This window comes from Phymastichus coffea, unplaced genomic scaffold (assembly GCF_024137745.1).
Source record: "Phymastichus coffea isolate CEN01 unplaced genomic scaffold, Cenicafe_Pcof_1.1 PCOF00071, whole genome shotgun sequence".
Taxonomy (NCBI): Eukaryota; Metazoa; Arthropoda; class Insecta; order Hymenoptera; family Eulophidae; genus Phymastichus; species Phymastichus coffea.
Genome location: NW_026706882.1, coordinates 448,302 through 472,436, shown reverse-complemented (window position 1 = coordinate 472,436; position 24,135 = coordinate 448,302). Strand labels below are relative to the sequence as shown.

Sequence of the window (24,135 nt, the reverse complement as noted above, 5' to 3'; positions counted from 1 at the left end):
TGAGGTACTAATTAGATTAATATCACATATCGTAACATATATCACAACTAATTTTCAGTGAACTAATTTTCGTTTGTTTACAATAGATCTTAATTATCTTAAAATCATTTTCAGAAAACAGAAAGGTTACGTCAATATTTGATTACATGATTGATTCCTGATGAAACAAACGTAAATCAACTACGCATTGGATATCCGATAAATGGAAAATAAAAATCACAATGGTTAACAGAATATTCTCTTTAGCAGACAATATCTTGAAATTACAGAATATTCAATTTATTCATCAATAAAGTAATGTCATATACTCAGACTTATATATTATCGATTATCCATTTTCAGTTATTAATACGCATAACTTTATAATATAATCAATATAACGTGATTGCTCGGTAATAAAAAACGCAAATGTAGTTTTGTATAACTTTATTACAAATCATTCGATTGCACACAAGCACACGGTAGAAGAAAAATGACACGTTTGAGTTGGCGCACAAAGAGAGAAAAAAAGTGAGAAGTAACAAAGAACAGTCAGCGACACCACGTGGAAAGAAAGAGAAAGGTCATGGTGTAACCGTGAATGGTCTGTCGCTATCGTCTACTTGACTAGGTGCTATTTGTAATGGCTGAGACGCAGTGCAAACTTCGCCATTGGCGTACCGAATGAAAACTTTGATAGCCTCGAAGGTCTCACGACCAACGGGTTCGATTTCTTTGACGGGTGGAAAGAAATTTTCAATGTTGCCTGGTAGTGGAGGTAATTCGATTGTGAACACTATTGGGATTCCAGCGATTCCCATCGCCCAGTCGTCGCTGCCACCCGATGCTGCATCTGTAATTACGTAGATCTGCTAAGTAATGACATATTCGTAATCAGTAATGAAGTCACTGCGAAAGTGCAGATTTTCAGATATAACGATTATCAAACACTCGATTCACGAGAACACGCATTTTATTGGAAGACGTCCTGTTAAATAAAATGGCTAATAAATAGGTTGTTGACTGATAAATTACTTCCAGTATTTATATGTAGGACCTATTCGTCATCGTACATCACAACATATCCTTTTAATCTTTTGTATAATTGACTATTATACTTACATAAAACATTGGTGGAGCTGCCTACTTTGTACTCTGTTCCTCGTACTTTTCTTAGCTCATTTAATGCCGCATTTGCAGTGCATCGCTACAAAAGATAATTTTAAGTTAATTATACTGCTACATTTGAATTCATGCTGCCATTATGTAGAATAATGAGTGGTTACTTTTTTGCGACATTACTTGTTCTCCTTCTTATTTTTTTTCAGTACTATTACTTAATTCCAGTATACTCTCATTTATTTTAAGCAAAGTAAAGTATAATTTGAGTAAAATAAAGTATTTCTTTTACTCAAATTATAATCATAATAGGCTAAATTTTTTTGATTAATCAGCTACTCAAAAGGAGAAATTTTTTGGTGGAAATTTGGATGAGTAATGAGTACTTCGTTGAGATAACTCTTATCACTTAATTTAAATAACATCTATTATGGTTCATTATTATTCACTATAAAATATTTACCAAGGTTGGCTCGTTTGCAGGTAACGCTGTTGTAAATCCCCAAGGGTGAAGGAAATACTAAAAAAACAAAATATATCCGCTATAGTATGATATACACAAGTAGCATATGAAAAATTGTTATGTCTAACTAGAATTTCAAATGATTGCTTCTGTTATTTTCAGAAATAAATTATATGAGCTAAAGCAGGATAAGAATGCAAATCAATTTGTAGATAGTTACCTGACCAAACGAGTGCAGTGTCAAATACACGACTATCCGATCTCGCCGAGCCAGAATGAAATCTCTTATGGCGCGAGCCTCAGCCTCGGAAAATGGTCGGCTACCTGCGTAAGTACCACTGCAAGGTCGATCCGAAGCTCCAACGGCTATTCCGGATGAAAGTATAATTATTGTTCGTGATTTTTTTGGACAACCAATGAAGTATTTTCTACTCACTCATCCATTCCAACTCAAAGTTACGATTAGCATCAGCTCCCAAGCATTCGGTAAAATTATACACCGTTCGCGTTTTCCTCCAGTACTTGGTCTGGAAAAATAACCGTTAACTTTTCTGCTCGCTGACTTTTCTTCTTTCGGCTTTTTTTTATTAATTAAGGTCTTACCGTCTGGTTGTAGTGCGTGTATTCGTAACCATCAGGATTAGCAAGAGGTATAATGTAGATATCAACGTTCTGAAACAGGTGATAATTGCTAGCATTCTCGGCTAACTGTTTGATGGCATACAACGCGGTGGTAGGTGCAATCCATTCACGTGCGTGTATACCAGCGTCGATGAAAACTGCTGGCTTTCGTTCTTCGCCACCACTGGAAAACTTGATGCCCATTATCTGCCTGTTCTCGAACGTGAAACCCAGAACTTTGTATTTGACAAATCGATATTTCTGGTCGATGATTTCTAAGTATGCCTGTATCTGAAAATTGGTTATTAATTTTTTTAATATCTTTGCTTTGATTTATCACACTTGGCATGACGACTATTTAAACAGATGATATTTGGAAACTGTTCCTAATGAAATTATTATCAGTGGCAATGAAGATCATTTAAGTCTGATTTGTCACGAGCTGGAATTTTTACTTGCTAAAAGATTCATGAAAATCCGTCAAACATCACACAACATATGAAGTTCTAAAATCGTACCCATATCTATTACAAATATCGTAACATAAGTATACCCATAATTCTGAAATTAGTTTCTTTCTCAGTCAAGACACGTGAATCTAATTATATCGCTAGATCATTTTTTTATTCTATTTTTAAAAAGTATTACATTCTCAAATGATTATTCATGATGTTTACTTCCATTATTTGCTTTATGTCAATACATTCGATATACGTCTTCGCTCAATGCAAATTGAAAAGTTACGCTGTATTAGAATACATTTTTTGTTATTTAATAAAGTTTTATTGCCGCGTTACTTTATATAACGGTTCCCACTATATATTTTTTAATTAATTTTTTTTTTCATCGTCACGCAAAATAATTTTTTTAAATCATGTTGCCTCCTTAATCATCAGTGTTCTCAATTTAATAACTATTCTACATTAAGTGTAAATTTATGAATGTTTGTATTACTAACTATAATATAATTCTTAAAAATAAGGAACTACAATTATTTTGAAAATCAGATATTGTTGTAAAGTATGGTAATATTCCAAAACCTCCACATTACTCATTGCGAAAGTTAGTTTTATTACAAAATAGACGGATATTCAACTGATTCGTAAATGTGATGAATATTTAAAAGAATGGTTACAGCTGTTCATATGTTTTTATGCATAAATAAGATTTCCTTGAGCTGCAGTCATATCGATGGCTCAAAAATGCGAGTAATCTTGTAAGAAATCGATTAATGGTATTTATCTTTAAAAAACAGAATAATCTGTAATCATACCTCATCTTACCTCTTGATAACGAGGATACGATTTGAAATCGATGATATTATAGTCATCACTAGCGTAGCGTTTCCGTCGGTCATGCCTCGTTTCTTCCTGCGGAACTTGACTAACATCTTCGGTGAGAACTTCGAATCCGATATTGTTCGAACGCAACTCATCCTTGAATCTGTTCACTCCATCTGCTGTGACTAAAACGTCCACAGGTTCGTCGAAGGATCGCGGAATTCTCAGAAAATCAAAGTCCTCGTCATTTTCATGAGCTAACACCAATGCCAGTTTGGGTTTGGAGTCACAGTAGACCAATAGTCTGTGTACCCTTTTTGCGTTGCAGATAATTATTGTTAGCGAGATTGCAATTTTTTGGTTGAAATAAATTTTTTTTTTCCTTTAAGAATACCTAAACTCATAATTGAATGTAATGATCATTTTTTACTTGACATATTTTGCTGAACTAGAAAACATGACAATAAATTACGACTAGCTGAGTGACTCTATTTCACAACGATAATAAATATGAAGCTTGCGATAGCAATAGAAATGATTAAAATTATATTTCAATTTAAATTATATTTGAAAAAAATTGTAAAATAAGATTTAACATTTAATTATAATAATAATACTGATAAATCGAAAATTATAATAATCTATTATCTATTATCTATTATTAGTTTAAACGTATGGAAATATTTTTATTTTTTCAAAGCCTAACACTTGAATGTTTTGGAGGATTCATTTCAAACAAGAAGAAAATAATTGTATCAATTAATAATTGTATTAATAATTGTAATTAATAAGTCGTTAATGAAATAATCGTATACGCGCAAAAAATAAATTAATTCCAAAATAAAATTTTATCGTGACACGTATTATCTGACCTATTTTTAGAATGCCTTGTCGAAGTATATATTCTCTGTATGGTAATGAATGAAAAATTGCTCATCTGATATCCATCATTTGTAAGTTACGCAAGCATCGGCCACACGCACGTCGACCAAAGGAAACGGAAAGCCACTCGTTTTTCGACATTTTCCAAATGTAAAGTAAGGAAGGTAGATTGACCTTCGATAATTTTTCGCCGTTTAATCAACTAATCGAAATATGACTTATTTTATTCAACGAATAGAGATCAACACAAAGTGACACAATTACCAGCGGACAAAAATACTGATATTCCGAGTATTAATTTAATAATTTAATAATAAACGATGGATTTGAGCTACAGTAAAAAAAAGTAAGAAAGTTATTTAAAATACGTTATCACTGGTATTTCAAGCGTCCCGTAGTGAGTTAAGTAATGGCATCGGAACATAATTAAAAAATGATTGCATTAATTATCAGACACGTACTCGGGTTAGATGCTACATCGATCAGCAAGATCACTATTCGATCGTTTATTTTAATTGTCTTCACCTCATGACATTCAGAGATTTTTACAATTCTATAGAAAGTTGCAAATGATGCCACATTCACCAGTTTCTCTTTTAGAGCGATGTACTTGAATAATTGATGAATTTCTGAATTGAGGCTCGATTAACAACCATATTGCGCGATTTTTGTTTTAAACGCAAACACAGAAATATTGCACATCTTGATAAGTCACGTTATTAAATCTCATGACGTCCGTTTGTATGGAAAAAAGTAAAAGCCAACTTACAGATAATATAAGCAATTTGCGGTTATATCAAACGTCAAAATGATTTCACCGTGCTGTGCACGGTAGACTTTCGAACACTGCTGTTTTATTTGTACTCGCGCACGTCATCTACAAATACGTGTAATCTTTAAATATTATTCATGAATCAAGAAGCGGCTTTGATGTGCACTGGAATAACTGTTTACAAGGAAAAATTAAGATGCTATTTGTCAACATTTGCACCTGGGCAAGCATACGATGGTACGGTCATCATTGCCATCCTGCATCGCGTTTTGTTATCTAAATTTCAGCGACAAACAAAACTCTTTTGGAAAAGATCGCTAATTTTTTTTTCGCACATTTCATCACGGAATTGCAAGCGTTATAAAACCAACAGGCTATGAACACGTTTCGCGGAGGGGAAAACCCCGTGGCGATGACGACACTGTATACAATCCACGGGCACACGCAAAAAACGGAAAGAGTACAGGTAATAGAGAAAAGAACGACAACAACAACGACAATTACCCGAAAGCATCTTGCGTGCTGGCGTCCACGACGTCGCCGGCGAGAAAGAGCAGCAGCAACGAAAGCGCGCAACACCTCATGGCCAGGGGCGCGGACGCGCGCGCGCGCGAGTATTAAAATCTGCACGCGGCGAGTTGCGAAACTGCGGGATCGGCTACATCCACGATTTTTATATATACGTATGCGAGAGCGTCGACGGCGTAGCGCGGACGTTTGGCTTATCACTATATATATATATATATATATATATATATATATATATATATATATATATATATATATATATATACACATACGTATACGCGCGCCCGTTACCGCCGTAAGAGAGCGCGACTACGTAGTCGGGATTATTAAACTTACTGGTTTGCTCGAGCGCATCCTCGATCAAGCATACGTACGCGCCAGGTGAAAGGAACTTTGCCGCGCTTGTTCTCTTATTTTTCGGCTCTCCTATGACGCGAAGGTCGGCCTTTTACGTGCTACACGTACTCGTTGATCGGCCGATGATGGATAAAGCTACTCGACTGTTAATTATTTTTTTTTATTGCAAGTCCATGCCGTGAATTCGATCTTGGTTTTAAAATCTCATTACATTTTTATCTCTTGCTCGGCAAATTCACTATACGATAAGGCTGCAAATATGACGGAATAAGCGTGGAAAATTGGTCGTTAGCGATTTCAAAATAGGATGCAGTGGTATGTGATAAGTCGAACTGATTCATTTGATTTCTTGCTTTTCCTACTATACATCTGGTATTATGTTGTTATCGTCTATTCACTCTTTTTTTATTGAAAAAATGGAAGTTTTTATAATATAATAGCTAATGAAGACTCATAACTTCGTTCGCAATCTGTGGAAACAATGTTGGCTCTATTATATTTGAAATGTCCATCGTTTGATCATCGTATATGCGAACTTAACGAGACACTTATAAAATTTAACTGTCGTGAAATGTCCCGTATATACTGTTGACTTGTCATACGAGCAAAAATACGTATATTGTTAGAAAAAAATACTTTTTTTTTTGTAACAAATAAAGATGATGGATGTATTTATTTATTGACTGTAGATTTATGATACACGTTAAAAAGAAAAAATTTGACCACAACTGATTGTTGACTATTGCGGATTTTCCACCAGGTGAAAATATGCCAAGTGCATTCGAGCATCCGGAATATTTCATTATACTCTCTTTTTTAAACACGCATGTATATATAACGTAACACGGAAGTTTTGCGGACGTCACTGGCATCACTGATTTTCACAAAAGATATTTACAGTTTCAATATAGATTCACTTTTATTTTTTATTGTCTTAATATAATCGTGTAAGTACCGATTCATTAATATTCACAAAACAGTTTATAAAACTGTGGAAAATTGATGAAACTTTTAAGAAAATATTTGTGGATTCGCTATTATAAATAAAACTACCGATTTCTGAAGATTTTTCATCCTTTGTTCGACTTAAAAGTTTCGAAATCGGATGTGATATGATAAAAAAGTTTTCAAAAGTTTTATTTCCATTGATCTGTCGAAAGTCGGTCTATCTTCTTGCTTCCGTTGAATGGTAATGAATAAGAAATAATTTTTTTTATATGTCTTCAAAGCAAATACCAGTTTTACGAAAAAATAACGATTTTTTGGAAAATAAAAAAAAAAAAAGAAATCAATCGAAACAATAGTGAATGTATTGAAAATGCAAATTCTGATTATCAATTAACATGTGATATTTACAGTTACAAAATTTATATTTTAACACTTGAGACCTCAGTACAATACGAATTCATAAAGACGTACGATGACATCAAGGTTTTTGGTTCCTACCAACCACAAGATTTACTCGGGTTCTTCAAGAAAGCATCGGGTAATCAATGTAAGAAGAGCAAAAGTCACAAGCAGAAGTGGGAATTTTCATCCAAAAAAAGGGAATTTAATTTCCCTCATTGTGAAGATATAATCAATTTCATAGAGTTTAGTTGATCATAAAAACTACTTCAAACTTATAACAACTAGCTATAGTTATAAAAGGCGTAGATGTGAAAAAGTATTCAGACAAACCGGTATGTATACTTAGACAGTCGTATTCAAATTAATTTTATCAAATATATATTCACAATTATCTTGATATTCATCCTCAATGCTGGTATTCACGTAATGGGCAACACCCATTTCAGCGATATACGTATTGAAGAACTTAGTTGTACGCGAAGACGACTATGTTGAACTTTTGAGTTTCGTTGTTATATCTCGTTTAATTCCTGATGATTGTAAGTTCAAGCATGAAAACAGACTTTAGCAAAAATATAGATTGGGCAATACTGTGTTGAGCTGTAAAGGCATTTCTTTACAGTCCGAAGCAGTCCGCGCAAAGTCCTTTGAAAAATATGTTATGAGATTTCTCAAAATATATACAGAATACTCGTACGTTTCTTCCGATAAACTTTTAGGTAAGATTCACTTTCTTTATACTTATATAGGTAAAAATTATTTAATTTAGTATAGTTAAAATTTCGACACACGAGGCATCTGGATCTCAACAGTATACCATTCATTGTGCTGATCGACATAATTACACTATGTATTCGTAAAAGATACATTCGAAGAATTTTTCGCTATGAACAAATGTATCGCATAAATGAAAAAATCAAAATTTATTACAAGTATACTTTATTCATTTTTAAAGTCTGTGTTTTTTGTTAAATCTAGGTGTACGTTTGTAAATGTGAAAGTGTATTCATCATAAATAATATTTCTTAGTGACTTCAAGATGAAAAGAAAAAGAAAATCAAAAACTTATACAAATCATATTGAGACTATATCTTAATGACAAAAAATATTACGAACAAATTTCTCTACAAATAAACATGAAAAATTGGCATCGATAAAAAAAAATATTCACGATAATTCGCTAAGATTTTAAACTAGTTTAAAGTATTAAAGTAGAATGAAAAATATAATAAATTCGTGTCCTTTTCTTGGCTATACATCTTATAAACTTGGAAAATCAAATGAACCCTATGAAACTCAAGTTTCCATTGCCTCCAACGTCGGTTCCAGCGGCTCCACTGACATCGGCAAATCTGTATTTTGATACTTCTTCACTGAATACAATTTTTTTAGTTTTTCATAATGTTTGATATCCTGCAAAAATTATATTCGTTAGTAATCATCAAATCTTCTTAAAAAAAATAAATAAAAATTGACTATGTACTTTGTCTTGCACTGAAGGTCGTATTTTATCAAAAGCAGCTCGCAAATGTCGTGCACAGATTTCAGCTGAACCGTGCATGCCATTCATTATTTCTCGTAAAGCTTCAACTCCAGCTTCTCTGACAAGTGCAGCTAAATCAGCGCCAGTATAGCCTTCGCATCTCTCACTGCTGGCAATCGCCTCGAGACTTACGTCGCTGCCTAATCTTGGTTTTCTTCCATTCTACAGGCAAAATTAATTTTGAAATTGTAAAATTAACAGACTAAGCTTAAAATTCCGTAGCCTTAGCTTACCTTGGTAAGAGCTGATAAAATATCAGCACGATCGGTAGCAGTCGGTAAGCCAACATACAAAATCTTATCAAGTCTGCCAGGTCTGAGTACAGCTGGATCAATAATATCAGGTCTATTACTTGCTGCCATGAGAAATACGCCTTTTCTACCCTCAACACCATCCATCTCAGTAAGCATTTGATTGACGACGCGCGATGTTGCTGTGCTGTCGCCTTCGGAACGTTTTGGGCACAAAGCATCAAGCTCATCAAAGAATATTACACACGGTGCTGAGTTTCTTGCGCGTATAAAACACTGGCGCACTGCTTTTTCGCTCTCGCCAACGTACTGGAAATTAGTAAGAAATATTAATAAAATGAATTTTCATTTAATAATCATTGATATAAGTGTAAATAAAATTGTTTTCTTACCATATTTAACAACTCGGGTCCTTTAACAGAAATAAAGTTTATTCCAGCCTCATTAGCAATGGCTTTAGCCAAAAGCGTTTTTCCACAACCAGGTGGACCACAAAGTAAAACACCAGTAGGCGTAGTCAAACCAAGACTAGCGAAATGCTCTGAATGTCTGATAGGTGCCTGCGAACAACCAAATATTTATTAAACTATTATCAATTATTATTCAATAATATACTTACCAAAATAGTCATTTGCAATTCTTGGCGAATGTCTTGAAGTGAACCTACGTCGTCCCATGTGACATCGGGAACAGTAGCAAAACCTTCTCTCTTGGCGGATGGTTGAACATTAGTAAGTGCAACATCAAAATCTCGTTCTTCAACGCAAAGCATTGCCAATTGTTCAGGACTGAATGGAGGTTCATTGTGTAGCCATGCAAGAAGATCTTCTAATTTTAAAACTGATTTGATTTTAGGTTCTTCGTCGACTTTTTTTACTTCTTCGACTTGCATACTCATTGTTGTGTCGACTTCTGGGATTGCTGTAGATTCAGCGGGAGTAGTTGAGACTGGAATCTCAAAATCAACTATTGGCACATCTGCGGTTTCTGTTACAGGATCAATAGCTACTAATTCCAGTTGTGGAATTTCTTCAGTCTCTGAATTTAAAGTTTCTAATGGAGCGTCGACTAACTCTTCCATAGGTTGAGCTGATGCTTCTTCAGCCGGTTGTTCTTCAGTTTTCTTTTCTTCTTCGAGTTTCTCTTCTTCAACTTTTTTCTCTTCTTCACTGGTAATAGTTTTTTCATCTGTAATTATTAAATTATGTATTTAGATCTCATGATTTTAAAAGATATTGTAACTGATGCAAGGAACTCATACCACTGGATTTATCCTCTACAATCTCTGCAACGTCAGTCTTAACAGACTCCTCTTCTATAACGACATCTGCAACTTCTAACTCAACGGGCTTCTCCACAACTTCTTCAACTTTGGATACACGAGGTGATGCAGGCAATAACTCAATCGCGACATCTTCGATAATTTCGGGTTCATTCTTACTTTTCAACTCGTTGAATGTTCTGCAAATGAAAATATGAGTGTTATGGGACTTGTTAGGGTATGTAAATTCAAAATTAATTTCATACCTATTCACAGCTGCAACCGCAGCTTCTCTGATAAGAGCCACCAAGTCAGCACCAACGAAGCCAGGAGTTAACGAAGCAATCTTATCTAAGCATACTGTCGGTGATAACATAACTTTGGCTGTGTGAACTTTGAGAATCGCCGCTCTCGCTTCTTTGTCGGGGATACCCAGGGAAACTTCGCGATCGAAACGACCAGCTCTTCGTAAAGCTGGATCTAAAGAGTCTGGTCTATTTGTTGCCCCTAGTACCAGAACTTTGTTACCATTTTCCTTTGAACTCAGTTCTGCAAGTGAAAATTAGAACTTAAAAAATCGTAACAGATTAATTAGGGACAAAATAAACGCTTTAGTACGAACCATCCAAACAAGAAAGAAGTTGTGCGACAATTCTTCTTTCCATTTCTCTTTGAGCAGTAGCTCTGTGTGGTGCTATAGCATCGATTTCGTCAAGGAATAAAATACAAGGTGCAATAGCGACTGCTTGTTCAAAAAGTTCTCTTATCCTTTGCTCACTTTCTCCTGAAACTCCTGCAACTAACTCTGGAGCTGCTATTTTTAGCAAAGGTAAGCTCAATTCCTTTAGAATAAGAATAGTAAACTTAAATACAATAGTAAGTTCATTAGACAGTACAAAGTCTTTCAATTTTACTTACTCCTGCTATAGCATGAGCAAGAAGAGTTTTTCCACATCCAGGTGGACCATGAAGTAAGAATCCCCTAGGTGGTGAGATTCCAAGTTTTGTGTAAACCTCTGGATGCTTTAAGTGTAGTAACAAATTAGCCACTGTTTCCAAAATATTGTTATTACCACCAATATCAGCAAATTTCAAAGTAGGTTTCATAACTGGCAGGTCTTTGGGTTTCTTCTTACTAACTGGCAGATCCACCGGGATATCATCTTTGTCTCGAGGCCTTTTTCTTGATTTGCTTTGATTCGTTTTGTATTGAGAATCGATTACTTCTGGCTAGAATTATAAAATTTCAATGAACTAGATTTTCTTCATGGTGTAATATGAAATGAAAAATTACTTGAATAATTGTCCTGATAGTTTCCACGCGTTGGATGTTAGGTTCCAAATGTGGTCTTTTGGTAACTTGAGTCAATTCAACTTCCACTTGATCTTTATGTCCTTGATGGACTGATGCTGCTGTGGTAGTATTGACTTGATCATCATCACTACTAATATCAATCAGTTCCTTATCACTGAAATTTCCATTTTGCCTGCCACTTTCTGAGCACTTGAATGTTGGCAAGTATTGGGAAGGCATTGTATCCATCTGGGGATCAGACTGAAATTAACTTAATATTTAATGTAGTGCTTCTCAATAAGAAATGTTTAAAATAGAAAAAATATATAAATTACATCTATGTCTATTTCATCGTCATCATCTTGCCAACGTGTATCTGCTTGTCTTGTAAGATTTTCTGTGATCTCATCATATGCCTTGCGTACCATAGTTCGGAATGGACCACGCTTTTTATTTCTATAATCTCTGTACTTTCTTTGCAAACAATCTGCCATTTCTGTTACATCTATATATACTTTGTCTTCATTCTCATACAAATACTATACATTGAAAGAATATTTGCATGTTAATCAGTGTAAATACTTATTAATCATAATTATATTAGAATTCATGAGACTATTCAATTCTTTTGAAAAAATTTATCAAGACTCTGAAAAGAAATGCTGCACTGATATCATATTTCAGGCAACCAGAATCAACTACAGGAAGTGTATTCACTGCTAAGTTATATATTTCCATGTTACAAAAAGTTTAACATTCACTTGGTGAACGATCTTCAACAAACTATGACAATGAGCAGCAACAATGTATATACTCCAATGAACAAAACTCGTGTCGAATTGAAACCCACGATAAGCTAGATAATCGCGTAGTAAATGAAAATTTTTGTATTTCTCAAAGATCCTAACTAAGAGTAGTGAAATCACGTATTTAACTGTAAAAAAGACATCTCCTTACCGTCTTAACTCTGGAAAGGATCATGGGATCACGAAAAATGCGCGCGTTGGGTTCTTCGACGCGTTGAGGTTGTTGCATGCTAAGTGGCTTATCCATTGTTGTTGCAGTCTTTCGCCTTGCAGCTGCGTTATTATCCATACTCGTCGAGCTTTGCAACGGTATTATGTCGATAGACGAATTAAGCTTCTCCAACTTGTGCATCATCGAGCCACCAACGACTAATTTTTTTAAATTCTTTTTCTTCTAAGCGGTGGCGACTGATCGGCGTTAGAGATAAAATTTTGTGTACACGGCTTCTTTCGTCTCTCTCTTGCCTTTCTTACAACTACGCGGCGCTTTTCCTACCTAACCTCCTATATATTACATTACAATTCCGCAAATTGTAACCGTGGTTGCGCGCGCATGCGGAGCTCCGACTAGCTTTTTTTTTATTATTCGCCGGCTTAGCTTGATTGTTTATTTATTTATTCAGCAGTTAATCTTTCATGTTGGTTACATTATCTTGTTGGAATTTATTTTTTTTTCGAGAATACAAATGATATATATAGACTTAAGAATAGTTGTGGAAACGTGAATTTTTCTGTGTAATTAGAATTAATTTAACAGCAAATAATTATGTAATATTACGCTGCATCAATTTTCTTCGTGAACAATTATGAAAATTACGATTGCTGATTTTTTATTGCTTTATCTTTTCTTAATAGTATACAATTGAAAGAATTTCATTATATACATTATAATAATTATGAGATTCACCGTTGAAAATTTTCGAATTCATAATTGCTTTACCAAACGTTAAAACTTTAATTCGTAATGTTACAAATTCATCATAATTGCTAATTAATGAAAACACGTGGTACAGGGCACTAAACGCAAGATCACGAAAGAATTTCAATATTGCGGGGCCTTACCGGTGGCGCCTCTAGCCTATGCAACGTGCAGCGATTAAACTTTGATCCTCGAATTTTCGTCTTCTCTTTTCACTTTTCTATTCGTTATTCCTAGGATCGTCGTCAATTATTGCTGATAATATGGTAAATATTAGAACAACTAATAATTAAGAACTTGTCAACTGTTATTTGGTGGTTGAGCTGTCGAATAGAGCTTTTGCCTATTTGCTCGATTAATTTTGTTTCATCATACAATTCATTGACGGAGCCGGTTTTCCATTGAAATATTAGAGGTTAAAATTCATGAGAATGTATTTTACTATTGTGCATGGGGCTATATTTACGATTCATTTTAATGATTATTTTCACAGATAAAATTATACTTTTGGAGTTTTCTAGTAGTATTTGCGTAACTTCGTAAATTTTGCAAGAAATTGACATATTGTCACTTATAAAATGATCAGTCATTTACAAAACAGTTACATATTATAAACGTCATGCTATGACATAATTGCAAATGATTTCAGTATTTAATATTAAAGGACAGTTCATGAGGAAGGGATTCTTAATTATTGTGGTTTCTTTTTTGAAAAAGTGTTTATTATTGTTGTATATTTATAGTATCGAGTACAATTATTTATAGATAGATTTCCTTAATTTAATGATTGGTATTTAAAGTTTCAGAATTTCACAACATGCAGGGTAAATTTGTGGCGAATAGTGCAATTGACTTACACAACAAAATTGAAAATTTATCATCAAAACACATCAATAGCAAGATGTACATCACCCTATGTAATTCCAAATCATATTACATACAGTCAAAATCAACCATGTCGATTTTATTCAAGTCGTGCAGGTTTTATAACAAAATTCATAGACAATATCAAGCAAGAAATGCAGAAAAACAAAGAAATGAAAGAGTCCTTGAAAAAATTCAGAGAAGAAGCTGAAAAACTGGAACAATCGGATGCCTTAAAATCTGCCAGACAGAAATTTCAGACAGTTGAGTCAGAAGCTAGTAAAAGTTCAGAAATTTTGAAAGAAAAATTAGAAGGTTTAAGAGAAAAGGTATGAAAATATTTTATAACTATCAATAATTAACTTTAACTCACATTAATCAATTTGGCTTCAGGTTCAAGAAGTTGTAGAAGAAGCAAGTAAAACTGAAATAGGAAAGAAAGCTGGCCAATTAGGAGAAACAATTTCTAAATCAGCTAAAGAGGCAGCAGACACTATTTCAGAAAAAGGACAAGCATTAGGCAAAACTGGAGCTTTTCAAACAATATCTCAAACTGCTGAGGCAGTACGACAAGAACTTGATCATCATGGAATTCAAGGTTTTTATTCAACAAATATATATATCAAATTAAGTATTTTTAAGTAACATAACTATTTAATTATATTTATCATTGTAGGTCGGGTGTATAGTGCTCCGAAAAAATTGAGAAAAAGAAAAGAAATTATTGATACTAGTGAAGATAAGCCTGTTGATCCTAATTTTGAAGCTACAGGTGTTGAATTGCACAGAGATTCTAAATTTTATCAATCATGGCAAAATTTCAAGGTATTATTAATTAATTCCTTTTTATTTGATTAAAACGTTTTGTTCAAATAAATAAATAATAACTTCTGTGTATAGGATAAAAATCCTTATGTAAATAAAGTACTTGACTGGAAAATTAAATATGAAGAGTCCGAAAATCCCGTAGTACGTGCCTCGAGATTATTGACAGATAAAGTGTCGGATATTGTTGGTGGTCTCTTTCAGAAAACTGAATTATCCGAGACATTAACGGAAATTTGTAAAATTGATCCAAGTTTTGATAAAGTCAAATTCATCAGAGATTGTGAAACCGATATTATTCCTAACGTACTCGAAGCCATGATTCGAGGTGACCTCGAAATTTTAAAAGATTGGTGTCATGAAGCTCCTTACAATGTCATTGCTCAACCTCTACAGCAGGCAATGAAATTAGGTTATCGTTTAGATAGTAAAATTTTAGGTAAAGAATCAGAATCATTGATGTTAAAACAATTTTATTACAAATTTTATAACGTAAACATAAATATTACTTTTACAGACATTGACAACGTCGACTTACTGATGGGAAAGGTAATGGAGCAAGGCCCAGTACTTGCCATTAGTTTCACCTCGCAGCAGATAATGTGCATGCGAGATGCCAAAGGAAACGTAGTCGAAGGTGACCCAGAAAAAGTTATGCGAGTGAATTATGTTTGGGTCTTGTGTAGAGATCCTATGGAACTCAATCCAAAGGCAGCGTGGCGGTTACTTGAGATTGGCGCCAACAGTAGCGAACAATTTGTCTAAAAAGAAAGGAACAACAAAATTTCTGTGAAATTTTTTTATTCTTTCTTCTATCAAGTTGAGAAACGGAATGCTATTCCGTTCATCTTATGTTCTGCGTGATAGACAAAATATAGTAAAGACGTGTACGCAGCGGTTTACCAATTTGACAAATGTTTTTTTTTCTTATTCGCGTGTCAATCTTTTTTTCGATTGTTCACAGTTTCTACTTCGGTATATATAAATTTCATTTATAATACATCATAATTAAAAAATGCTTTAGATACTGTGGAGTCTTAAAAATTTCATCACACATTTATGAAAGGAATCGTTTGCTGTAAAGCTTGATCTTATAAGACGAGAAAGAGCTTGAAACGCTATTATGTTTGAATGTTGTTGACTAATGAACTAAGGCGAAACTGTAAATGGAAATGTAATAAGTGATACGTTTGCAAAAGGCATTTGAATTATTGTTACATATGTATATAATAATATATATTTACATCTTCATAAGGCTAACGCTTTGAACGTAAATCATTACGTCTGATGGATGTATAATTAGGCATACAGAGTTTTCTTTGTAATTACATACTTTTTTTTTATAAAAAATAAATTGTAAGGTCGATTTCTCAGGCCACCTGAATATTTCGACCGTGTATTTATAGAATTTTTGTACAGCTTGCCTATTTTATCATTTTCTCGAAGTTCCTTGCTTCAGCCAATGTTGCCAAATAATTATTGAGCTTCATGTAATTGTAGGCGTAATAAAATATTTGGCAAGATTTGTTTATGAAAAAGTAATTACTTTTTATCAAAATAAACAAAAATCCTTTTATAAAGTAAAAATTCTTTTTCAGTCGTACAAAAAAAGTTATCTTTTTTCGAAACAAACATGTAATATTTCTTTTTCTGTAGCGTCATAATCAATATAGCAGTGAAACCATCTTTCTCATTAGATAATGTCTGATACGTGATATATCTTTAAAGATAACGTTTACTCGCATTTTTATTTCAAAACATTTTATTCACGTTATCAGTAGAAAGTCTCCTGGCGATATGTTCTCGGAGACGACGTTTACCCGTTGATGTTTTACGGGTACTTTTGCGTAAAGCCGACCTAACGACAAAAAGTCCCATACTTTGTCTTCGAATGCGATGTCCACTTGGTGCGTTGAAAGATTCACTAGTATTTTTGTTGCTATCGTACGCAATAAGCTCACAATCCTTCAAATTAGACTTCAACTTGTAGCCCACGTAGCACGCGCAGCTGGACGTATCATATTTCGTTGAGGATTTGATTAGGCATGCGTGCTGACAACCTCCGTTTTTGTAAGAACAAGCGTTGACAAAGTCGATTGCCAGTGAATCTTTGCCGATTTGTATTTTATGAGGTACTCTGTCCATTCCTTTGATTTTTATCTGATGGAATTTGTTGTCTTTTAGTTGAGGAACGTAGTTGAGATCTTGTTTGTAAAAATCTTAAAAAAGTAATTTTCCACTTATTTCTTCTAATTTAAAAAAAGAATCGCGAATTATGTCTATTTATAAACCTATAGCTATGAATGAAATTTTTTATTTTCCCTTTTGTTCATGCATTTTATCGCTGCTCATTTGCAATAATTAAATTCATGGAAAGGTAGTGTTCAAAAAAATTGCTTAACTGATTTTTTCGAGAGCAGACGCATTAAATTTATTAAATTGTACGTGACGTTTCGAGAATATCATGTATTCTCATTATCAAGCATTATTGTGTGAAATTGATACATCATAAGAAATTTTTTGCGGTAATACATGGCCGAGGTCAATATACTCGTGTCTGTCTTTATACATTTTCTCTTACTTTCAACAATAAGTTTGCTCTCTTAGATGGCTCACTCACTCGATTTAAAGGAATTTTTTATATTTCCACTTGGACATTGATTCAATTATCCATCATATGTTGAAGTAATGTAGCACAAATTCCTTCTTAATAAATTATTAAATTGATTAGAAATTTATAGTTTTAAAAATTACCAAAATTGTAATGTATAATAGTCTAAATACAGAACATGACGATTAAAAGGGAAGTGATATGCATAATAAAAATGAACGAAAACATCTAATCGTTGATTGCACCACATTTATTGTAAAATTTCTTCATCCACTGTTAGAATATTCATTTTTACACTACCCACGTGAAAGAGCCTTTAGCTTAAAAATATCGCAAAATTCAAACAATTATTACGCTCACCTGTACTTTCTGCAGTATTAAAATATAACACGTAGATTAATATACAACAAATCGAAAACGCCATTATCAATTTTCAATGTTGTTAGACAACTTTAAGAGGGAATACTTTCTGACAACGCTTGGAGTTCAAAGTTTCAGCAGATAACTGAGGACAACACGGATGTAAGCTTTTATATAAAGCGATGCGGCGATTGGCATGATGCCATATACAACGAAATAATCGTCGCAACATTGTCTCCATTGGTTAAATCATGCCCGGAGATTTCTTTGAGCAATTTAACGGCTCTGATACAAAATGCTAGTCGCTCGTTATAAACCCCTGCGGGTCTAATTGACCAATCACGGTATTGTAAATGTTACCAGTTGATATTAGTTTTTTGCAGGAAAGTCTTTTCACCCATTTTGCGAGTGAAATAAATTTGAACGGCAATATGTGAAGCTTGTACCATGCGATCTACTCTTCAAACATTCCAAATAGGACTTATCCACGTCGATGAAGAGTCTTCGATAAGTTTCTGTAGGTCCGTACAATAGTACGCTAAACATACTCTTGACTATTTCAAAATTTTTACATATATCTTATAAAATATTTTAAATAATAATCCTTAAACAACTGATTACTAGTGTAAAATTCTACGGACTGAAGTTTTACTTCTTTTATAATTACCACAATTCATTATATAGATGCTATATCATCGACTAAAGATGAAATGAAACATTAAGACCAACTAATGCCAACATTAGTTGTACTCGATACATTCAAACCTTTTTGTGGAGTTATTTACGTAAATTTACGTAAATAAGTTTGAAAACAAATTCGTTTACACATAGAGTAACAACTCGCAAACATATACGAAATAGTATTTTTTGTCGAAAGAAAGGAATCATGTCACCCCAAAGTATCATTGTGTTTAATAAAACAATAGTAAAAAAAGAGTATCTACACTTACATTTAATTGTACAAGAATTCAATCGTTGAAATTGTTAAATATTTCTACGTTCACATTATGTCTAAAGAAGTAATACAAATTAAATACTGCATTATCTACCGACGTCATTAGAAATATTTTCGTGCACAATGGTTAAAGTGTACGAAATAATTATGTGCACGATTGTCGGCCTACCGATAAGATATGTAAAATAAGTATAATTCGTTTTCCAACCGCACACGTTTAATAAATAGTCGCTCATATGAGCAAGTCTTGAATATGATCCCCCATCGTTGGCTTATTAGCAAACATTTAATTTTCTCTACATGATGGTTGCGGTATTGAACTATTATAACTCTCTTCCAGATTATTTGTCACAGAAAAATTTCTTTAAACCTACAAGTGGAAAATATATTGTTTCGAAATGGTGAATTTATTTATTTGGTGCACACTGCATTTGGTTCTGTTTGTCAGGTAATCTATCCATTAGTATTAGAAAATAACGTGAAGTATAACACATATAATTTGATTGGAATACATATATGAACCTGTTGATAAATTGAGTCTGAATTCGAATACAAGTACCTATAAATTTTAATAAAATACGTGCAGCGGAAATGCTGAAAAAGTGATTATTGATACGGACGCTGGATCGGACGATGCCATTGCAATTCTGTTGCTATTAAGAGCAGAATCATTGCGAGAAATGTATTTACCACATTATGAACTTATTGGAATCACCTGTACTTATGGCAACACCGAGGAAGAGAACGTTGAAATTAACGTACTAAAAACATTGACTATTGCTAATCGCACTGATGTGAGTTATTTGTTGTTATAAAATTAGAAAAATTGATAGTTTCAAATTTGTTGAGAAGATAAATGTCTATCATTCAAGCTTACCATTTCCTTAGCTCAAATAAACTTTGATTATAATTTATATTGTACCACTATTATATTGCTGACAAATTAAGCGATTTTACAAATAAATTCAAAAACGCAATATATTTAGGAATTTAATTTGATCACTTTATCGCATTTGATATAATAAATAATAGATTATAATATGACAAGTTTTTTTGTAATAAAATTATACGAAGGTGAATATTATAATTACCATTCTTTGAACAGTTAAGAAAAATTAACTATTACATAATACTGAAGTTAAAACAAAATAGTTATTTAGATATAAATCTGCAATCCAGTATTTCGAAAGCTAAATAACTTTGTTTATGTCTTTTTAATAACATAATATACAAATTATATCAATTTCAATGTCGAGCAATCAACTGAAATGACATAACTTATAACACTTTTTATCACATGCAAATTATTTGCTGTAACGACTTTAGATGCTATATTATTTATAAATTGATAGTGAAAATTCATTTTCTTTATATTCGAATGAAAGAGAACGTTTCGCAACAAATATCATTTGATATACATATATTGAAACGATAAGAACTTTTAAGTGGAAAAAAGTGAAAAGTTAGTTGATCTTCGATATTGTCAATAAACTCTGTGTAATTTATTCCTTTAGATTCTAGTCTTTCCGGGAGCAAAGAAACCATTAATTGGAAATTTTTCGAGCGACGGCTTTTTTGGAAAAGATGGATTTGGCGATGCTGACCTTTTTACAGAAATTGCTGGCAAAATAAATACGTCGAAACATGCGTCAAATGCATTGGTAGATTTATCAAAAGAACACGAAGGTATACTAATGTTTTTCATTTTTTTCTTATGATATATATCAAAGTTTTAATAAATTAGGAAACATTAGCGTCATCGTACTTGGACCAACAACTAACGTGGCACTGGCGGCTTCGCTAGACAGTAATTTTATTAAAAGAATAAAAAAATTTTACGTGATGGGCTCAACTATTTCGGGAATAGGAGTGATCAAGCCTAACGTCGAATTTAACTTTGGCGCTGATCCCGAAAGTAACTTCATTTTATTAAATTCGACGACAAGTGATCAGACTACTCTCTTTCCGTATGACACTGGCTTGAATGCAAACATTTCGAAGGTATAATATGTTTGAAAATAATTCAGAATTTGCAACTATGCGATATGAGATATTCGAATGAATATTAATATTTTCATGAAATATCTTAATCGGACATCCAATCAAATGACGTACTCAGTATTTGAGTAATTTCTAATCAATTACTTTCCCCGTAAGATTTTTCTAACGTGATCTCGAAACCGTTTCGGTTATAGAAATGGCGAAATAAAATATTAGGGACTCACAAGTCGCCATACATCAAGTTTTTAAATGCAATTGAGAGGATCAGCCTGCAAAGAGATGAACAAAACTACGCGCCACTAGACGCAATGACAGTCGCAGCGATGCTCTGGCCGGGGATGATCAAAGATACGGTAGATGCTAACGTACAGGCAGTTTATGATGGTGCAGCAAGAGGCTCAGTTTTAATTGATTGGAACCGAAATAAATATAAACCAGAGACATCCAATGCAAAGATCATTAAAACTATCGACTCCAAAATGTTTATGGACTCACTTGTGTACTACTTGACTTGCAATCGCCTCGCTTGTTGACTGCTTAACGAATGGGATTAAAATGAAATTCCATGAATGGTTATTAGTTACACATACGTCAACAGTCATTTTTTCAGTATTATAGTACGTTCTGTGCACTATATATAATCCGATTTTATTATAGCATATAAACAAGAAAAACAAATGATAATTTCAACTGGAATTTCAAATTAATTGTCATCTAAAACTATGTTACGTAAAATAATGTGCGTTTACATTTTAAGTTTCTTATTTTCCCAATGAAACTAATCAATATTTGTGTAATCTGTTGAACAATAGAATCTGTTTTCCTCCTTACGGATGTTTTATTTATTTTAAAAAATTTTCAAATATAATAATTTGACCAATAATCTAAAATTTTTAATGTTAAACGGGTCAATAATACAATCAGATAGATATTCATTCTCATCGCGACAGTTAATAATTACAGTAAAAATGTGATACGAATTTTGTTACAGTTATATAATTTATACGCACGCAAGCACACACACACATATACACAAAATTTACAATTTACAATTAAAACAATTAGTTGGCCACAGAAAATAACTTGAAAAATGATGATGCTAAGGATAAATAGAATAATCCAAAAATAATTGTCACACTTATACATTATTAATTATTTGATGAAAGTATTCAAATAATTTTGTCATTTAAACATTAAATTTAATAAAATAAATGTATTTTACTTGATGAATGATCGTTGAAAAGATCAAATTAATTAAATAGTAATTACTTATTTAAAAGTCATACTTATTCATAGAAAATGGCATAAATAAAAGAATAAAAATCAATTTTATCATTACTTGCTGAATATACAGAGTAATAGCAAAAAATAGTAATACAACAGATAGAGGTATAAAAATAGTTTATTCAATAATTTTAGTAGCACTATACGAATGAACAATACCAACGATCTAGAATAAGAATGGAAATTAGAGACGACTAATTATACATCGATCACTTTATCACCATTGTAAAATAAACTGAAAGCTACAGCTATATTTCTACTATTGTTTAGCTCATTGAACCAATGCAACGCGCACCTTATGAAATTTGGCAATCTGACCTATGACGGTGGTGTACGTATACGGTATTTATGAGGATCGAGCTCGAAGCATTGAGAAGTATAAGAGCTACTTAAGTTTGACAATGTCTTCTCTCGCACGAGCACGTTACTTTTGTGTTAAACTTTGGTTATCTAACTAACCGCAATTACAATTTTAAGCACGAATGCAACGAACCAATATATATATCTCACCCACCCATTACAGTCGAGAACAGCCGTACTATTGTTTCGACAGACACTCGGGAACGGTCAGCCTACCTGGATCTAGGACGTTTTACGGGGGAAATGCCCTTAAGGTGATCCTAATCGGCTTCAATAAATCAACCTACCTGCTGGCTATATCGCTGTGCGGTTAACAACCAGTGTGAGTGAAATCACAATGTTGACTTCGGACTGTCTAGACCATTTAACTTAAAAACTATAGTCCTAATAGCCGGCAAGTACAGTAGTGTGATTCTATCGCAGGTATGTTTTAACTATTGGAACATACATTTCGTATGTTACCATTGTATAATTAATATAAATTTTTATCATTTTTAATCAATCAATATGTTTTTTTCAAATTAGCGATTACTGGATACCTTTCATAGATAAGCAATATAATTTATAAAGCCAACTTGTCAAATAGTCAAATTGTATATGTAATCTTATAGAGTCACATTTTCTAAATAAATCAAGGCTTTTTCAATAAAATTCACATTTCATTTTCAAAAAGATTCATCGTTGCAATATTAGATTGAATATACACGTCTTTTATAGTCTCATTATTTTCTCGACTCTTGTGTTAAGCAGTATAAACTATTCCTAGATAAGTTTATTCAATAAGTATAGCCACATAGATACTACTATTGCAATGAATTTATTCATTATTTATAATGTGTTACTTAATGACGCAATTATGTAATATATTTTTTATATTTATAATTATATTTTTTACTAAAAAATATAATATATTTATTAAATTACATCATTCAGCCTATTGCCAAGTTCACATTGTTATATACAGCTATAGATATATTTTTAATAGTAATTAAATCAAAATTTAACATTATATATATGTATGCAAGTTAGCTTAATATTTTCTCTTCGTATGCCATTCGTTTTTTGGTTAAATTTTAGGTAATACTCGAGCACAGAAAAAATAAAAATATATCATAAACAACTATTATTCATATTTGACTTAAAAAATATTCATAAATAGATGACGATCTGATCACCGCAGATTTCCTAATTGCATACCACGTGCTTGCGCGCAACAAGCCTAACCTAGTTATATATATATATATGTACTGTTTCGCCACCATCATACTATGATAAGCATCGGTATATGGACACTGCGCACTGTCTGTTTATCAAATATTTATGGATACTTCAAATTGGACAATGTATAGTCGTAAATAAGCAGTATTAAATTAGTCAGGACACAAGTTTATATATAGATTAAGTCTGTGAATAAAAACATTCACTAGTTTTTGCGATTGAAAAAATTATT

The 24,135-nt window shown here is 32.8% G+C and overlaps 5 protein-coding genes across 6 annotated transcripts; 2 read left to right on the top strand and 3 right to left on the bottom strand.

Annotated features, from left to right (window-relative positions):
• Window positions 1-394: 394 nt before the first annotated feature.
• LOC131667904 (carboxypeptidase B-like) lies at window positions 395-5,753 on the bottom strand. Its single transcript, XM_058941664.1, has 8 exons — window positions 5,621-5,753; window positions 3,466-3,775; window positions 2,165-2,473; window positions 1,998-2,088; window positions 1,782-1,927; window positions 1,562-1,618; window positions 1,102-1,186; window positions 395-832 (listed from the first exon to the last, which is right to left on the bottom strand). The coding sequence occupies exons 1-8, from the start codon at window positions 5,698-5,700 to the stop codon at window positions 564-566; spliced, it is 1,347 nt and encodes a 448-aa protein (XP_058797647.1). The 5' UTR covers window positions 5,701-5,753; the 3' UTR covers window positions 395-563.
• Window positions 5,754-8,275: 2,522 nt separating this feature from the next.
• On the bottom strand, window positions 8,276-12,986 carry LOC131667825 (nuclear valosin-containing protein-like). 2 transcript variants are annotated; one of them, XM_058941532.1, is made up of 12 exons: window positions 12,658-12,986; window positions 12,036-12,239; window positions 11,701-11,961; window positions 11,325-11,636; window positions 11,029-11,248; window positions 10,673-10,955; window positions 10,407-10,606; window positions 9,765-10,333; window positions 9,538-9,705; window positions 9,128-9,454; window positions 8,835-9,056; window positions 8,276-8,764 (listed from the first exon to the last, which is right to left on the bottom strand). In XM_058941532.1, the coding sequence occupies exons 1-12, from the start codon at window positions 12,859-12,861 to the stop codon at window positions 8,648-8,650; spliced, it is 3,087 nt and encodes a 1,028-aa protein (XP_058797515.1). In that variant the 5' UTR covers window positions 12,862-12,986; the 3' UTR covers window positions 8,276-8,647. The 2 variants fall into 2 exon arrangements, with proteins under 2 accessions (XP_058797515.1, XP_058797516.1); XM_058941533.1 differs by having other exon boundaries at window positions 11,701-11,949.
• A 645-nt stretch (window positions 12,987-13,631) lies between these two features.
• LOC131667834 (mitochondrial import inner membrane translocase subunit TIM44) lies at window positions 13,632-16,980 on the top strand. The gene is made up of 6 exons (XM_058941548.1): window positions 13,632-13,691; window positions 14,226-14,618; window positions 14,683-14,887; window positions 14,966-15,114; window positions 15,190-15,553; window positions 15,632-16,980. The coding sequence occupies exons 1-6, from the start codon at window positions 13,689-13,691 to the stop codon at window positions 15,877-15,879; spliced, it is 1,362 nt and encodes a 453-aa protein (XP_058797531.1). The 5' UTR covers window positions 13,632-13,688; the 3' UTR covers window positions 15,880-16,980.
• LOC131667835 (uncharacterized) lies at window positions 15,745-18,611 on the bottom strand. Its single transcript, XM_058941549.1, has 3 exons — window positions 18,086-18,611; window positions 16,995-17,333; window positions 15,745-15,875 (listed from the first exon to the last, which is right to left on the bottom strand). Exons 1-3 carry the CDS (start codon window positions 18,147-18,149, stop codon window positions 15,838-15,840), a joined length of 441 nt encoding a protein of 146 aa, XP_058797532.1. The 5' UTR covers window positions 18,150-18,611; the 3' UTR covers window positions 15,745-15,837.
• Window positions 18,612-19,287: 676 nt separating this feature from the next.
• On the top strand, window positions 19,288-22,565 carry LOC131667862 (uncharacterized). Its single transcript, XM_058941602.1, has 5 exons — window positions 19,288-19,488; window positions 19,627-19,834; window positions 20,555-20,726; window positions 20,785-21,041; window positions 21,236-22,565. Exons 1-5 carry the CDS (start codon window positions 19,439-19,441, stop codon window positions 21,572-21,574), a joined length of 1,026 nt encoding a protein of 341 aa, XP_058797585.1. The 5' UTR covers window positions 19,288-19,438; the 3' UTR covers window positions 21,575-22,565.
• Window positions 22,566-24,135: the final 1,570 nt, after the last annotated feature.

What these genes read in the sequence shown, in the direction of transcription:
- LOC131667862 (XM_058941602.1), top strand. Translation starts at nt 19,439, where the DNA reads ATGGTGAATTTATTTATTTGGTGCACACTGCATTTGGTTCTGTTTGTC. An exon ending in TTTATCAAAAGAACACGAAG is followed by an intron (nt 20,727 to 20,784) that starts GTATACTAATGT and finishes TTAATAAATTAG; the next exon opens with GAAACATTAGCGTCATCGTA. An exon ending in TGAATGCAAACATTTCGAAG is followed by an intron (nt 21,042 to 21,235) that starts GTATAATATGTT and finishes TTTCGGTTATAG; the next exon opens with AAATGGCGAAATAAAATATT.
- LOC131667835 (XM_058941549.1), bottom strand. Translation starts at nt 18,149, where the DNA reads ATGGCGTTTTCGATTTGTTGTATATTAATCTACGTGTTATATTTTAAT. An exon ending in TAATACTGCAGAAAGTACAG is followed by an intron (nt 17,334 to 18,085) that starts GTGAGCGTAATA and finishes TACTTTTTTAAG; the next exon opens with ATTTTTACAAACAAGATCTC. An exon ending in ACATCGCATTCGAAGACAAA is followed by an intron (nt 15,876 to 16,994) that starts GTATGGGACTTT and finishes CTTTCTTTTTAG; the next exon opens with ACAAATTGTTCGCTACTGTT.
- LOC131667834 (XM_058941548.1), top strand. An exon ending in TAGAAGGTTTAAGAGAAAAG is followed by an intron (nt 14,619 to 14,682) that starts GTATGAAAATAT and finishes ATTTGGCTTCAG; the next exon opens with GTTCAAGAAGTTGTAGAAGA. An exon ending in TGATCATCATGGAATTCAAG is followed by an intron (nt 14,888 to 14,965) that starts GTTTTTATTCAA and finishes TTATCATTGTAG; the next exon opens with GTCGGGTGTATAGTGCTCCG.
- LOC131667904 (XM_058941664.1), bottom strand. Translation starts at nt 5,700, where the DNA reads ATGAGGTGTTGCGCGCTTTCGTTGCTGCTGCTCTTTCTCGCCGGCGAC. An exon ending in ACACGCACTACAACCAGACG is followed by an intron (nt 2,089 to 2,164) that starts GTAAGACCTTAA and finishes TTATTTTTCCAG; the next exon opens with ACCAAGTACTGGAGGAAAAC. An exon ending in CACTGCACTCGTTTGGTCAG is followed by an intron (nt 1,619 to 1,781) that starts GTAACTATCTAC and finishes TTGTTTTTTTAG; the next exon opens with TATTTCCTTCACCCTTGGGG.
- LOC131667825 (XM_058941532.1), bottom strand. Translation starts at nt 12,861, where the DNA reads ATGATGCACAAGTTGGAGAAGCTTAATTCGTCTATCGACATAATACCG. An exon ending in TCCTTTCCAGAGTTAAGACG is followed by an intron (nt 12,240 to 12,657) that starts GTAAGGAGATGT and finishes TTCAATGTATAG; the next exon opens with TATTTGTATGAGAATGAAGA. An exon ending in TGTAGAGGATAAATCCAGTG is followed by an intron (nt 10,334 to 10,406) that starts GTATGAGTTCCT and finishes TAATAATTACAG; the next exon opens with ATGAAAAAACTATTACCAGT.